At 39.3% G+C, this 15267-nt stretch overlaps 1 protein-coding gene across 2 annotated transcripts in view; it reads right to left on the minus strand.

The window, feature by feature from the left end:
* The window catches only part of LOC103296608 (24-hydroxycholesterol 7-alpha-hydroxylase), an 82614-nt gene that overhangs the window by 57116 nt on the left and 10231 nt on the right, over positions 1-15267 (minus strand). The window contains exons 2-6 of one of the 2 annotated variants that reach the window (XM_054722093.1): positions 12663-12798; positions 10567-10681; positions 8331-8480; positions 7345-7438; positions 2539-2643 (exon numbers count right to left, since the gene is read on the minus strand). In XM_054722093.1, the coding sequence (XP_054578068.1) occupies positions 2539-2643; positions 7345-7438; positions 8331-8480; positions 10567-10681; positions 12663-12798 (600 nt within the window). Of the gene's footprint in view, positions 1-2538; positions 2644-7344; positions 7439-8330; positions 8481-10566; positions 10742-12662; positions 12799-15267 lie in introns of both variants that reach the window. The other variant, XM_008153218.3, reaches the window with a different exon arrangement.

Here is a 15267-nt window from a genome sequence, read left to right on the forward strand (position 1 = left end):
CCCTTCATTCAAAAAATGATTAAACAAATATTGACGGAGTCTCTATAACATGTTAGGTAGTCTTTGACCAATCACGGTAAACACAAATTGGTATAAGTCATAATTCCTGCCCAAAGAACATTCACATCTAGTTGGGGATATGAGATGAAAAAAATATCTAAATATAGAGGGAATGGGTGTCACAGACAATAAAGTGAAGGTCACTACTGAAAGTGTTTAGAAAAGAGCTCCAGCGAAGATTTTAAAAAAAGGAAAAATGTCAGTTTTGAGATTAAACTTGCAAAAATGTTCTTGAAAAGTTCTTGGAACTTGGAAATGGTTTTAGCATAGAAACAATTTCATAAATCGTGGCTAATATCTTGGGCCAGTCCACCAAAGTTCACCTGGGTGCAATGGGGCCTCCCAGGGCCCTGTACCAAGCCTATTCGAAGCTTGAGCTCTGAGCCCCATGGGCCTCCAGACAGAGCACAGAGTAGGACAAATGCTAAGATCTGATCTGGGAACCAAGAAATGTCACGCCTGCCACCTACACCTCCGGCAGGATGTTCGGCAGCTCTCCAGGCGGTGATGGAAGACCACAGAAACCAGGACAGCAGAGGCTGCTCCTGCCCTGGGGCCTGTGAGCGGTCACATTTTGGAAGCCAGGATAGTTGATTATTAATGGACCATTGAAAATAATGGCTGATTAAAACCACGGCTTTACTTTTTATAAGTGAACAAAGCTAACATTTATTGAGCACCTATCTTGTGCCATGGACAGTTAGCTATTTCCATTTATTACCAATATAATCCTCACAACGACCCTATGAGGGAGATATCATTAAATCTATATTACAGATGAGGACACTGAGGCTCAGAGAGGTTAAACAATTTACCAGCTGTCACCCAGCACTGGGATTTTGGCTTTGGACCTGACCTAAAGCCTTCCAGGGTCTCTGCCTACACACCAGCTGCCCCTTGGAAGTGCCAACAACAGCTAGCAAGATGGAACTTTGAACAATCATCAGACATTTCCTTTCTGAAATTAAGGATTTAAATTCTTTCAGACCACTGCCAGGAACAAATTCCAATGCGCTGACTTCTCCCGAGTCAGATCAATGGGGCTTTGTGTCCCTGTCCTCCAGGGGACTATTCTAATGGGATCTTGAAAATCAATCCTGTGACAGGAGTGGCTGTTTTGTTGCTGCTTTGGGAGTTGTTTTCATGTTTCCTTTTTAATTTTGCTATTGCTTCATCAGCTTCCAAGAAAATTATGTAAGGAAAAATCAAAGATTAATATTTTTGGTACATAAAGAATGGGAAAAGATTAATTAGACTATTTTATATATTCTAGTGGTTGATACACATTTGGGCAGAGAGGCCGAAATTTCCATTTCTGCTCTTTACCCAATGAGTTTTGAAGCAGGTTAAAGGAAACTAGAATGTCAGTAGTTAGAAAGCCTTTAATAGCCTTGACCTTCATAAGAGGAAGAAGATATAAATAATACTTAACATATTTTATTTCTCTTTGTTCGAAGAAAAAGAAGAAAAATGACCACATTTATCATTATAGATGATCTGAATGTTCCTGTTAAGGAAAAAATAAGTGTATAAAAAAGGTCACCCTTTAATTTCTCAGATAATATAAATGCAGCTTAGGCTAATGTGAAATCCTCCCAACACAGGAAGCCAGTATCGAACCTGAAGAGGCAGACAAAGCTCATGGCTTTAATCTAGTTCATAAGAGCTTTAAAAAATTAGTTACAGTGTCCACTCTCTTCAGAAGTATTGTGTGTTCCAGTGCCACCAGCTCCATTTATAGGGATGCTTACAGGACCAAGATGGCAGGTAATGCAAACAGGAGGTGCACAGAAGGAGACGGGGATGGGGAAGACAAAGAACTCATATTCACCAGGTACCAGATGGGCTTATCTTGAATCCTCAACAACAGCCTTGCAGAGAAATGAGAGTTACTATTAATAAGTACCCAAGTCCTAGGACCTCACTAGGAGTTTCCTTATCCCCTTTTTACAGAGAAGGAAATGGAAGCTCAGAGCTGAAATTACCTCCGTGAGATTCTATAGCTGTGACTGGGGATACCTGGGTTCAAGTGCAATTCTATCTGAAACTATCTGTTGACCCACTCACTCCCCAATAAAAGCTAAGGGTGAAGCCTTCTTCATCTCTGCAGCACCAATGCTAAGCACACTGCCCGACAGAGAAGTGCTCCATAAGCAGGTGTCACAGCTGACCCAGAGTGCAAGCTTCTTCCTTAGCCTGTGACATGCTGCCCTTCAGACACGGAATTCCCATAGATCTCCACTTTGCCTCCTCTGTGATTTTATCAGACTTCATTAGATAGTCAGTCTTATTTTTCTATCTCACAGACAACTCCACTGCAGTCTTTTTCTTCCCCATAAGGAAAGGAAGGGAGCGAAAGAGGGAGAGAGGGAGGGAAGGGAGGGGGGAGGGAGGCGGGAGGGAGGAAGAAAGGAAAGTGAAGAGAACATTGTAAGTGTATAGATGGAAATGCAGCTCTTACTTGACTGACATACTTACAGGGACGGCATTGGACAAAGAAGCCCAAAGGAGTAGAAGCCCGTAGTTTGGACTATGTTCATTTGATTCCGTCTCTATGATATCCAACAGCACCTGTATTAGTGTCTGTTGAAAGAAATAAGTATTGTCAAATCACAGCTGTGTGATAAAGACTGATGTTGATAAACAAAAGACCACACATTTTTCTTTTATCCAAAAGGTATTATTTCTGCCATTCCCGGGTTTGCAGTTTAAGCCATGCTAAGGGATTTACATACTTACTCCTTGTTCAGTGATTAGGAGTAGGGACTCTGGAGCTCAGCTCCCTTTCTCTATTGCTTCAAAATCTGCCTTAGTTTTTTTTTTTAAGACTTTATTTTTTTTTTTAGATTTACAATAACATTGACAGGAAGGTACAGAGATTTTCTTATAATCCTTACCCCACACATGCGCAGCCTTCCCAATTATCAACATCACTCAGCAGTAAATTACATTTCTCACCAAGGATGAACCAGCATTGACACATCATAATTACTTAAAGCCCATAGTTTACTTTAGGGTTCACTCTTAGTATTGTACACTCTATGGGTATGGAGAAATCTATAATGACATATATCTTTCATTATAATCCATTCACACACTGAAGGGCATCTTGATTCCTTCCAAGTTTTGACAATTATGAATAAAGCTGCCATAAGCACTGCTTTTGCTACATCCCCAAATCTGGTAGGCTTAGTTTTCATTTTCATTTGTTTCAAAATATTTTTAATGTCTCCCAATTTTTCCTCTTTGACCCATGAGTTATTTAGAAGTGTGTTGTTTTACTCCTTATATTTTGGGATTTTCCTTTCTGTTACTGATTTCTAGTTTAACTACATTGTGTTCTGAAAGTAGGTATGATTTCTATTCTTTCAAATTTGTTAAGCTGTTTAATGGCCAATAATGAATAGACAGAGCACAGAGGATTTTTAGGATAGCAAAAATACTCTCTAACAGGGGTGGGGAACGTTGGGCCCATGGGCCATATAAGGTCAGTGAAATCATTTGGTCTGGCCCTGTCAAGGCATTAGGGATGAGTTAATCGAATGTTTGACCAAATACAGCAGGCTAATTTTTAAGTTGATAATTTGTATGGCCTGTGACTGATGTTATCCAAATTACCGTTGGCAGAAAAAAGGTTCCTCCCTCCCCGCCCCCTGTCTCCCTGCTCCATGTGGATTGCTTAGAAGGAAATTGATAGCATTGATGGATATATTAGAAAAGAAGAAAGTTTTAAACTCAATAAACCAAGTTTTCACCTTAGGAAACAGAAAGAGAAACAAATTAAACCCAAAGTAGGCAGAAGAAAGAATTCGACCAATCACTGAAACTAAAAACAAGAAATCAATAGAAAAATATTAATGAGATCAAAAACTGGTTCTTTAAAAAGATCAATAAAGTCAACAAGCTTCTAACCACATTAAGAGAAAAAATAGAGAGAGACAGAGAGAGAACACAAATTACTAATATCAGAAATTAAAGAGAGGACATCATTATAAAGCCCATAAAAATTAAAAAGATAATAAAGGGCCCGGCCGGTGTGGGCCAGTGGTTGAGCATCAACTCATGACCCAGGAGGTCACAGTTCAATTCCCAGTCAGGACACATGCCCAGGTTGCGAGCTTGATCCCCAGTAGAGGGTGTGCAAGAGGCAGTGGATCAATGGTTGTCTCTCATCATTGATGTTTCTATCCCTCTCCATATATTCCTTCCTCTCTCTGAAATCAATTAAAAAAAACTTTTAAAAGTTAAAAATATCTACACTAATAAAAGAGAAACATGAAAATTGACCATCCCTCTGCTACACCCACCAGCCAATCAGGAGTGAGTATGTAAATTAACCCAACAAAGATGGCGGTTAGCTCTAACCGGTTTGGCTCAGTGGATAGAGCATCGGCCTGCGGACTCAAGGGTCCCAGGTTCGATTCCAGTCAAGGGCATGTACCTTGGTTGCGGGAACATCCCCAGTAGGGGGTGTGCAGGAGGCAGCTGATTGATGTTTCTCTCTTCAATGTTTCTAACTCTCTCTCCCTCATCCTTCCTCTCTATAAAAAATCAATTAAAAAAATAAAAAGATGGCAGTTAATTTGCATACGCAGGCGTGGAGCAAAGACTGAAGACAGCGTAGAAGGAAGCCAAGCACTGCAGAAGGGTGCGAAGCAGCAGAGAAGGGAGGGAGCAAGGCAGCAGAAGCCCTATTCTTGCAGTAATAGGCCCAAGGAAGCCCAATTCTTGCAGGAATCTTCCTGCAGTGGGCCTCTACTATATAATAAAGGGATACTTTCAACAACTTTTTGCCCACAAATATGATAACGTCAATGAAATGGACCACTCCCTTGAATGACACAATCCGCCAAAGCTCTCACAAAAAGAAACAGATGATCTAAACAGGACCACATCTATTAAAGAAATTAAGTCCATAATTAATAACTTTCCAAAACAGAAAGCACCAGGCTTTCTACCAAACATTTTAAAATGAACCTATACCAATTCTTGTTCAGAGTATAGTAATAGAGGGAGCACGTCCTAACTCATTTTACAAGGCCAACATCATGCTAATACCAAAACCAAAGACATTATCCTATCCTATCCTATCCTATCCTATCCTATCCTATCCTATCCTATATAATAAAAGCCCAGGGACCAAACTGTGGAACGACCAGAACGACTGGTCTACCAATTGCTATGACATGCACTGACTACCAGGGGGCAGATGCTCATTGCAGGAGCTGCCCCTGGTGGTCAGTGCACTCCCACAGTGAGAGCGCCACTCGGCTGACTGGGTTGAGCAGTGCCCCCACAGCTAAACATAGAGCAAAAATCCTTAACAAAATATCAAGTATTTGCCTACTGTTCTCTCCATTCTTGAGGCCAATGGTTTGCCCTGTATCCTCCCTCTCTGGTGGATCCAAGAGTTGTTGATTTTTCAGTCTGTTCAGGTTCTTACTTAAGAGGATGAAGTGACAACCTCCAAGATTCTTTCATGAGGAACTAGAACTTGGCTGTTATTTAAGAATTGGGTAACCCCAGAAAAGTAAAACTCTCTGTGTCTCAGTTTCATCTATAAAATGGTCATAGGATTGTGGTAAGGATTAAATGACTTGCCATTTTGAGAAACACACACACAGACACACACACACACACACACACACACACACACACACACACACCTCTACTCTTTGGAAAAGAAACCCAGCTCTCTGGAGCATTCAGGAGAAAACCCTACTGCCATTCGCCATGCAGATTCTCAGGCAATACTCCATGAGAGAGAAAACTGCAGGGCCAGTGTACTGTAAATACCGTCATTCTCTGAAACCCTGTGGAAAACTGACATTTGCCTGAATGGTTCTGGGTCAGATTACAGCCTCACCCAAGCCTTACCTACTATGGTTACTCTCAGGTCATGGCACAAATACCCTAAGGGTATTATGCTCACAGAAAGGTGTCCCCAGGTTTGCCTATGCCTATTCCCCAGCATGAGGAATGAATTCAGACACTAGAGCATTTTTATTAAATTACTTGTGCACTTTGAGACTTAAGTAACTCAGGCGTAGGTGATGGAAATAATGATAGCTACTGTCTAGTCATTGCTTGCTATGGCAAATACCATTTCAGGTGCTTTACAAGTATTTTATCCATTCAATCCTCACCCAACTCCAAGACATAAATACTATCTTCACCATTTTACATTTGAGTCAACTGAAGTATGATTAAGTTAGGGGACTTTGCCAGGGACATCTATGTCCTATATGGTGGTGGGCTGGGATACAGACCCTGTGAGCTTGGCACTGGCTCCAGAGCCCACACTCTTAGCTGCTATACTCTACTGCCCCCTTAGAGGCACAACCCATAATTCTCAAGGATTTGGGATTAGGAGAACTGCCTTATACCATATGTAGTAGTTTTGCTTCAGATCCTACAATACAGAAAATAACTATTAAATCACTATCAAAGAAAATATATGATGAGAGACAGTTGCAGTTACTTACTAAGGCACGTAATGTTTCAAAAGTGATTAACCACTCTAATCCCCAGCTTTCTGGTTTTAATAACCCCTAGTTTTCTGGGTATGAAAGTTGTGGAAAATAAATGAGAAATGAATCTGTGAATGTGTAACACTGTGCCTGGCATGGAGTATGCAACCCATAAACGTCAGTAGTGTCTTATTGTTATTGTTTTTTGTAACAATGGATTAGCAGAACTGAAAATAGTTTAAGTATAAATTTCATTTAAAGCTGGTTTCTATCATACTTACAATGGAAGCTATTATAACACTAAGTTTATATCTCAGGAAAAATCCTACAGATGTATTTCATTATTTTGATATGCCATTCTGTAAATGGAAATACTCATTTAATAAACATTTAGACACATGGAAGAATCACCACATTTCATATTTCTAACATAATAAAATGGGTGTAGAATATTTGAAAAACAAAAACAAAAAACTTCTTTTAGTCCTCTGCTTAAGTAGGCCATTGAAATCCACTTATGCAGAACACAACAGAATCTTTTATTTTCTTCTTAGCCCACATTAAAAAAATGTGGGTATCAAAACAGGAAACTTCTTGAGGGAAACAGAAGCAATACATACAAAGATGAAGTTAAACTGCTTGTGACTGTTCACACTGAATTCTCTTCCAAAGTCTTAAAAAATGAATGAGCATCAGCAAAGTTCAAAATTTGTCTTGATTCAAATAGGGAGTTAGAGTGGCTATGATTTAAAAAGCCTCATTGTTTTCATCTCATGTATTTTAGGGAAGAAAAAAAAAGATAAGGTCTACTTACCATGGAATTATCTTTTTCAGATTTTTTTGTTTTTATATCTGGGATGTTTTTCTCAAAAAATGCTAGAAACCACCTTTTGGATTTTGACCAGTTTCTAGGTGAGAGAGAAAAAAATGTGTATAAATTAATTTGAAAGCACTTTAGAAGTAATAGGTCACAGTATGAAATGGGGGATGTCTATAGAATTATTTCTCCAAATTTTTCATCTTCAGCTAGAATTTCATGAGAGGTCTACCCTCAGACTTATTAGTCCATAAGGAAAATGGTAAGGGACAACTTTAGTGTTTTTTACAGATATATGTTTGAATTCCTATAGGATTGGCACTGAACAAGAAAACAGAACTCAGAGTAAAATACTTTTACTCTGGCTGTTGTCACTTACAGAAGAATGAAAAGCTAGCACGGGGACCCATTGCTGTATTAAACCAGGTAAAGCAAACTGGTTATTTTTTTTAAATCTTTCTGACCATTGACCACTGTAAACCAACTGCCAAGAGATAAAAAAATCATGAGCTACTTTGTATTCCAGCCATGTTATAAATATTTATCTGAGCCACTTTGAGAAATGCATTTAACCACACCTACTTTTGCCTCAGAGAGAATGAGGATGACAATGTCTGATTCTGAGACTAGACATACTGGACAGTTTAACACATGCCCAAACTGTAACAATGAGTGTGATTATAAACTGTAAATGGAATAAGCCTCAAATAAATTCTTCACTTCATTCTAATATTCACATTCATATTCATTTCCTTTCCCTTCTCCTCTCTCCCTCTCCTTCCCTTTCAAGGATTTGCTCCTCGAAATTAAAGAAGAAAATATGCATATCTCTTCTCTTCCTCCTTCAAAAACAAGTCAGTCATAAGAGTCAGTTATCTCTTTTCCACTAAACTGTTATATCTACTTTGAACAGAGAAATGAGAGACGTATGACTTGCTGGGAGAAGCTTGGTCAATGAATTAATTATAGGAAACAACTTCTACCTTAGAAGACATTCTGGCATCTGGGACCCATATTCAAAACCTTCATCATAAGTTTGAAAATGCTGATAGAACTCCATGATCTTCCTCTTGTTTGTGGGAAACAAACCTTTTTTAAAGAGCGTGTTTACACTGACTGGATAAAGGAGATGCCTATAAAAAGAGAAGCATGTAAAAAGTCAGACCCAATGACCAGGAGAATATAAAGTCAAGATACAAAAGAGGGCATTATTTAATAGCTATATATAAGGAGTAGAAAATAATACATGATTGATTTTTTGGGAAAAACTACCCTTAACAGGTTTCAACATTTGCACATTGTTGTCAAGATGACTCGGGTGTCCAGCTGGTGTGTCTCAGTGGTTTAGCATTGACCCATGGACTAGGAGGTCAAGGCTCAATTCCCAGTCAGGGCTCATGCTGGGGCTTGGGGCTCGATCCCCAGTAGGGGTTGTGTGGGAGGCAGCTAATCAATGATTCTCTCTCATTACTGATGTTTCTATATCTCTTTCCCTCTCCCTTCCTCTATCTAAAACCAACAAAAACATTAAAAAAAAAGATGACAAGAGTAACTGAAATTGTAGTCTTATTTATCTGAAGATTTTAAAATGCTTTCTAAGCAAACATTCTTAAATTCTGACAAATGTTAGATGCACAGAAATAAATTGATTCAATGCAATTTTAAAAATCATTTATTTAACAGATAATAACTAAGATACAGTCCATACCGTTAGATAACAGCAAAAAAATAATCAAAGAATCAAGGGAGATGTTAGTCATCAAATTTCCTAATGTCTACAGGATCCTACAAATGTGAACTATTCTATATTGAAATATAGTATGTATCATTAAGTTTTACCATAAGTGAATAAAGTTATTACTGTGGCATACTTAAGTAAAAGAATATCAATGATTGTTAATATGCCCTAGATTGGTAACACTGAGTACTGTTAATTTCTTTTTATTTATTTTCTCCAAAGTTTCAATGATAGCTGAGAATTTGCTATTTTGTTGTACATTTGGGGCATGCCAAAAGTTTGGTTGGTTGTCTTTGTTCCTTTTTTTCTCTCTCTTTCTAACCACTAACAAAACATTAAGTGTTGTTCTGTTTTCTGAGTCTGAACTATTGAATCCTGCCTTCAGCATCCCAGTATCCCACTAAGATGGAAAAGTGCCCAAGATAACTTCAATTTCCCACAACTCCTTGTGTACATGGGAAATTTCTCTCCTGGTTCCCATGCCCACACCCTCCATTCGCCAGGAAGTTTCAGAATGTGGCTGGCGTGCTTTCCTACCTCATCTGCCTTTCAGCACCTCCCCTCCAGGAGGCATCTTTTCATGTCTCACACCATCTCCTGGACCCGCTACTTCAGTGGTTCCCAACCATTTCTTGGCCATGCCCCACCTAAGCATCTCTAAAATCCTGATGTGTGCCTCCCCCGACCCCATGACATATGATTATTATTATTCAAAAAGTGAACTCCTATTCATGTGGAGAGAGCCTAAAAGGCCATTAACTTGGTCTAAACAAACTTCCAAAGAACATGGCATCCATGAAAGAGAAAAATAAAAGACAAAAAGACAGCTGAAGTACTGAGGAAGAAATCACTAAGAAATTGTTTAAAAATAATAATATGAAGTGATATGAAAAAATAGCAAAGTTTCAAAACATATAATAGAGAACTGAAATGAATAAATATGTCAATATATATTTATATACTATAAGAAGCACTCAGAACCATAAGAAATGCAAAAAATTCACTGTTAATAACTCATTCTCCAATTGCCCCCCTTAGAAACCAAACTGCCCCCTGTGGGGTGTGTGCCCCACATTGGGAACCACTGCTCTACTTGATGATTCTATCCTCTCCCTTGTCCTTTCAACATCCACTTGTTATAATAATCATAAATTGCACTGAATTTTTTATCAAAAATCTGATGGATGCATGACAATTGTAAGAGGTAAGTCCATACAGAGCATATACAATTGTATGGAATGACTAAGGAGAAATTACTGTACATGTATTAAAATGTGTTGACTTATTTGCTCACCATAAAAGTGGAGTACTCAACTGAAACCTGCCCATTAATTAGAATTTAAAATATTAACCTAATCTCTTAATTTCCTAGTTAGGTAGACTTTATTGATACACCAGATTATTTCTGAAGTCCAATGTATAGGCTTAAAATGTTTTATTCCAAAAAAGCAAGATGAACTAATACCAATTCGTCTATTTACCTTACTAAGATGTTCAGGTCCCTTGTCCCATGAGTGCCTAAGTTCTCCAGTTGTTCCTGTAATTCTTCAGTTAGTTGTCCAGTGAATTGACATAGGTTGAAAGTCCCCATTTTCCCTTTCATCAGGATATAAAGTTTTTCATGCAGTGCTAAAAAGACATTCTTTGGAATTGATGCTATAAACAAGAAAACTATTTTTAAAAGAAGCAACAACTCCTTGAAGCAGTCAATATACCAGTACTTCTATTATTTGATCAGTAGGGAATATAGCCAAAGTTCACCAAAAACATAAAATAACCTCCTGGGAATAAAACCAGGTAAAGATTCAACCTATATTGTAAGATAGTAAAAGTCTGTAAGGTAATTTACTCTAAGGTATAATCTATAAAGTGGGCCTCTGGGAAACACAATTCTAGTGATGTTATTTTCATGCTTAAACCTTTCATTGGCTTTCTACCAACTTTTGGACTCTCTGGCGATATTTCCCCCTCCAAATATACATTTCAGGCATATTGAAAACACAGTTTTATATAGCCCAGAATTTTCATGAGCTGTTCGATCTCTCAGAACATTCTCTACTAGACCAATCTCACCCCCACCCCCATGCACTCATACCTACAAGACCTAAGTTTCTCCTGCTAATTTCTATTCCTCTTTCAAGCATCTTCTTGAGTATTACTTCCACCAGGAGCCCTTTCCTCGCCCCATGAATTGCTTTTGCCCCACTGTTTCCTTTATATTAGCGTTCATGCTCCTTCCACAATACACACTCCTGGTGTGGGTGAGGTAGTGAGAATATAATTAGTGTTTTTAATGCACCATTCCTTTATATTTTTCTTTAATCCTATTTTATTTTCTTCAAAGTAACTTTTCAAAAAATAATTTTTAGTTTTGTATTTCATCATCCTATTATGTATAGATTACATTTTATATAGGTAATTTAAAAATAATTTTTAGATACCTTGAAGCATTCATCTTCTCTGTGGTATGGGAATACATGAGAGGAAATTGGAAGCTGGCTCAAAAGTAAATATTAACATACATCATCTATTGAATAAAAATATTTAAACATGAAAGTCACCAGGAAGGGATGGACAGGTATAAAAACTTGATCACTTTCATGTACCTGACAGGTGAGTAGGTTGGTATATATTTCTGAAGGATATGTGGCTTTTTAGATCAAGAAATTTTAAAGTATTTATATTCTTTGATCTGAAATTCCATAGTCCAAATATCAAGAAGTATACTAAATACTCATAAAATTTAAACAACATGTGATTTTCATAAAAGCAAGATGAAAAAATAATCATTCTACTGGTCACTGAGAGCTTTTAAAATCAACTTTTTGGTCTTAATGGTAAAAAAAAAAAAAATGCATGAGAGGCTACATGAAAAGGAATCTAAGAAAGAAGCAAAGAGAAAAAAGCTATAGTCAGTAGAAGCAAGCAAAGACATTGTGAAAACAACGGTGCAAAATGAATCAGATGCCAAATGAACCAGCCCTGCATTCCTGGGAGGACAAATGGACTCAGCATGCACGTATGTGACCTGGGAAGAAACAGAGGAGACAGTGACCCTGCGAACCCACTAACCAGTACAATCCAGAGGTCACTGAGGACAGAGAATTGGAGAAAGGGCACCACTTACCTTAGTAGCCCTATGGATTATGTCAGGAAATGCCATTAGCAAAGGGCTTAGAAAGCAGTGGAATTCTACTTTCAGGGAGCAGAGCAGTAAGATGTGATCAAGCCAAGAGCTACAGCCTGAAGAATACTGTATGCACAGTAGCAGAACAGTTAGCCACATCGTGGGAGCTGTAACAGGATACAGATTCCAAATATTTTCCAAAGAAAACATCAGTGAGGTAACCTCATCTCTTTCACGTGTCTAATTGATATCTAACTGTATTAGGCTGCCGATACTTTGTTTTTCAATGGCCAAACTCATCATACACTCTTTTCTCCTTCTATCCCTACTCTAAACAATAAAATAATGGAGCCTCATCATTCTTGATATAGGAATAAGGATGTAACTGTTACCTAAAACTACTCGTGGATACCAATGTTACATTTCAAATGAACTGAGAATATTCGTTACCTGTACGATAGACGGGATCTTGCACCGCAAGTTCAAAATTTACTTCTTTGGATTTTAGAAACACATCAATGCCCTCTTCTTCAGTAACAAAGGTCATTCGAGTTCCCACAGCAAAGACTGTAAATATTGGTCCATACTGAAAAACACACATAAATACAGATAATATTAGTAAGCATTTCTGATAACTAAGTTACTGGGCCATGGGTTAGGTTTAAGACACAGTATGCCTCAAGAACCCCAATGCTTAAGTTATAGTCAAGAAAAAAATTATCGAAAAAGGTGGGGAGAGGAACCAAGATGGCGGCAAAGTTAAACAACTAAACTGCCGCCTCGCACAACAATTTAAAAAATACAACTAAAAAACAAAACGTCTACCACCCAGAACCACAGGAAAGCTGGCTAAGTGGCAGATTTACAACTAAGAAGAGAAGAGAGTGCAAACGCTGGAGAGCTGAGGTACAGAGGCCCGCAAAGCGGGCTGGCGGCAGGCGACTGGGCGCGCGGCTTTTCTTCAAACCGAAGGGAGACAAACTCCCGATCACTCTGAACTCCAGTTTCTGGGGACACACGGGGGACCCAGACGCCTACGGGGAGAAGCTGGACTCTCGGCCATCGGTCGGAGAGTGAGAGTGACTTTTCTGCAGAGGTGCGCCCAGCAATCAGGGTTTGCTGTGCTGGAGCGCGGGACATGGGGACTTGGAAACGTGGAAAGGCAGAGACGGCTGAAGGCAGCCATGGCCGTTGACCACGCCCCAGCCTAGTGACGCCCTGAGACCCCGCCCCGCCCTGAGACCCCGCCCTGCACATTCTACAAACCCGCCCAGGCTCCACACAGCGGCTTTTACATATAAATGGCCTGTTCTGTGGCAGCTCAACCAAATTAACTGCAGCTCCAGTCAGACTGCTCCAAAACCGCCCAAGCAAAGAGGAGAAAACTGTAGCTCTTGCTGTAGCTCCTGCTGGGAGGCCTCAGACCTGCACCCCATTGGAGATCCAGACACTAGGGTATCTAGTGGTCGGTGTGGACGACACCAGATTTCAACCACTCTCATAAGGGACACATTCAAGAGGCAGACTCAGTGAGCACCAAAGCCCTACTGTGTCTCCAGCACAGCAATTCTTCCGTTATAGACACAGCAGGTCCTCACAGCCAATTGGCCTGGAGGTCAATTCCTCCCAGCATACCAACAGCAATCAAGGCTTTTAACTACACCAAGACTTTCCACTCAGCCCACAAAGGGGTGTACCAAGAGCGACCACCTAGAGTGATTGGGGAAGCTGAGCTACCGGCCCCTATAGGTCACTGACCACACAAAGCCACTCCATCAACACAGGGAGGCAGCCAAAATGCGGAGACACTGAAGTATGTCACGAGTAGGAGAGATGGAGGAAAGCAAACTAATGGATGACACAGTGTTCAGAACCACATTTATAAGGTTACTCAAGAATCTTCTAAAAACTGCTGAGAAACTTGAAGAGACCTTCAAGGACCTTAATGAGAATACCAAAAAAATGGAAAGGGACCAGTCAGAAATTATGCATACACTGTCTGAAATAAAGAATATACAGACACTCAACTGTAGACCACCGTACCTGAAGAGTCAAACCAAAGATCTGGAATATGAGGAAGAAAAAACAGCCAACCAGAGAGGCGGAAAGAAAGAAGAATCCAAAAGTGTGAGGATAGCGTAAGGAGCCTCTGGGATGGCTTTAAGTGTACCAATATCCGAATTTTTGGGGTGCCAGAAGAAGAGAGAGAGCAAGATACTGAAAACCTATTTGAAGAAATAATGACAGAAAACTTCCCCCACCTGGTGAAAGAAATAGACTTACAAGTTCAGGAAGCGCACAGAACCCCAAACAAGAGGAATCCAAAGAGGACCACACCAAGACACATCATAATTAAAATGCCAAGGGCAAAAGACAAAGAGAGAATCTTATAAGCAGCAAGAGAAAAACAGTTAGTTATCTACAAGGGAGCACCCATACGACTGTCAGCTGATTTCTCAACAGAAACTATGCAGGCCAGACGGGAATGGCAAGAAATATTCAAAGTGATGAATAGCAAGAACCTACAACCAAGACTACTCTACCCAGCAAAGTTATCATTCAGAATTGAAGGGCAGGTAAAGAGCTTCACAGATAAGAAAAAGCTAAAGGAGTTCATCACCACCAAACCAGTATTATATGAAATGCTGAAAGGTATTCTTTAAAAAGAAGAAGAAAAAAGTAAAGATAAAAATTATGAACAACAAATACATATCTATCAACAAGTGATCCTAAAAATCAAGTGAATTAAAAATCTGAGGAACAGAATAAACTGGTGAACATAATAGAATCAGAGGCATAGAATGGGAGTGGATTGATAATTCTCAGGGGGGAAGGGGTGTATGTGTGGGGGGTACAGGAAGAGACTGGACAAAAATCATACACCTATGGATAAGGACAACGGGGGGGAGGTAAGGACAGAAGGGGGGGTGGGGACCGGGTGGTGGGGAGATATGGGGGGAAAAAGGAGAAACAATTGTAATAATCTGAACAATAAAGATTTATTTTAAAAAAAGAAAAAATTATCATCATTATATATGGTAATTAATTCTAAATT

This window comes from Eptesicus fuscus, chromosome 10 (assembly GCF_027574615.1).
Source record: "Eptesicus fuscus isolate TK198812 chromosome 10, DD_ASM_mEF_20220401, whole genome shotgun sequence".
In the NCBI taxonomy this organism is placed as follows: domain Eukaryota; kingdom Metazoa; phylum Chordata; class Mammalia; order Chiroptera; family Vespertilionidae; genus Eptesicus; species Eptesicus fuscus.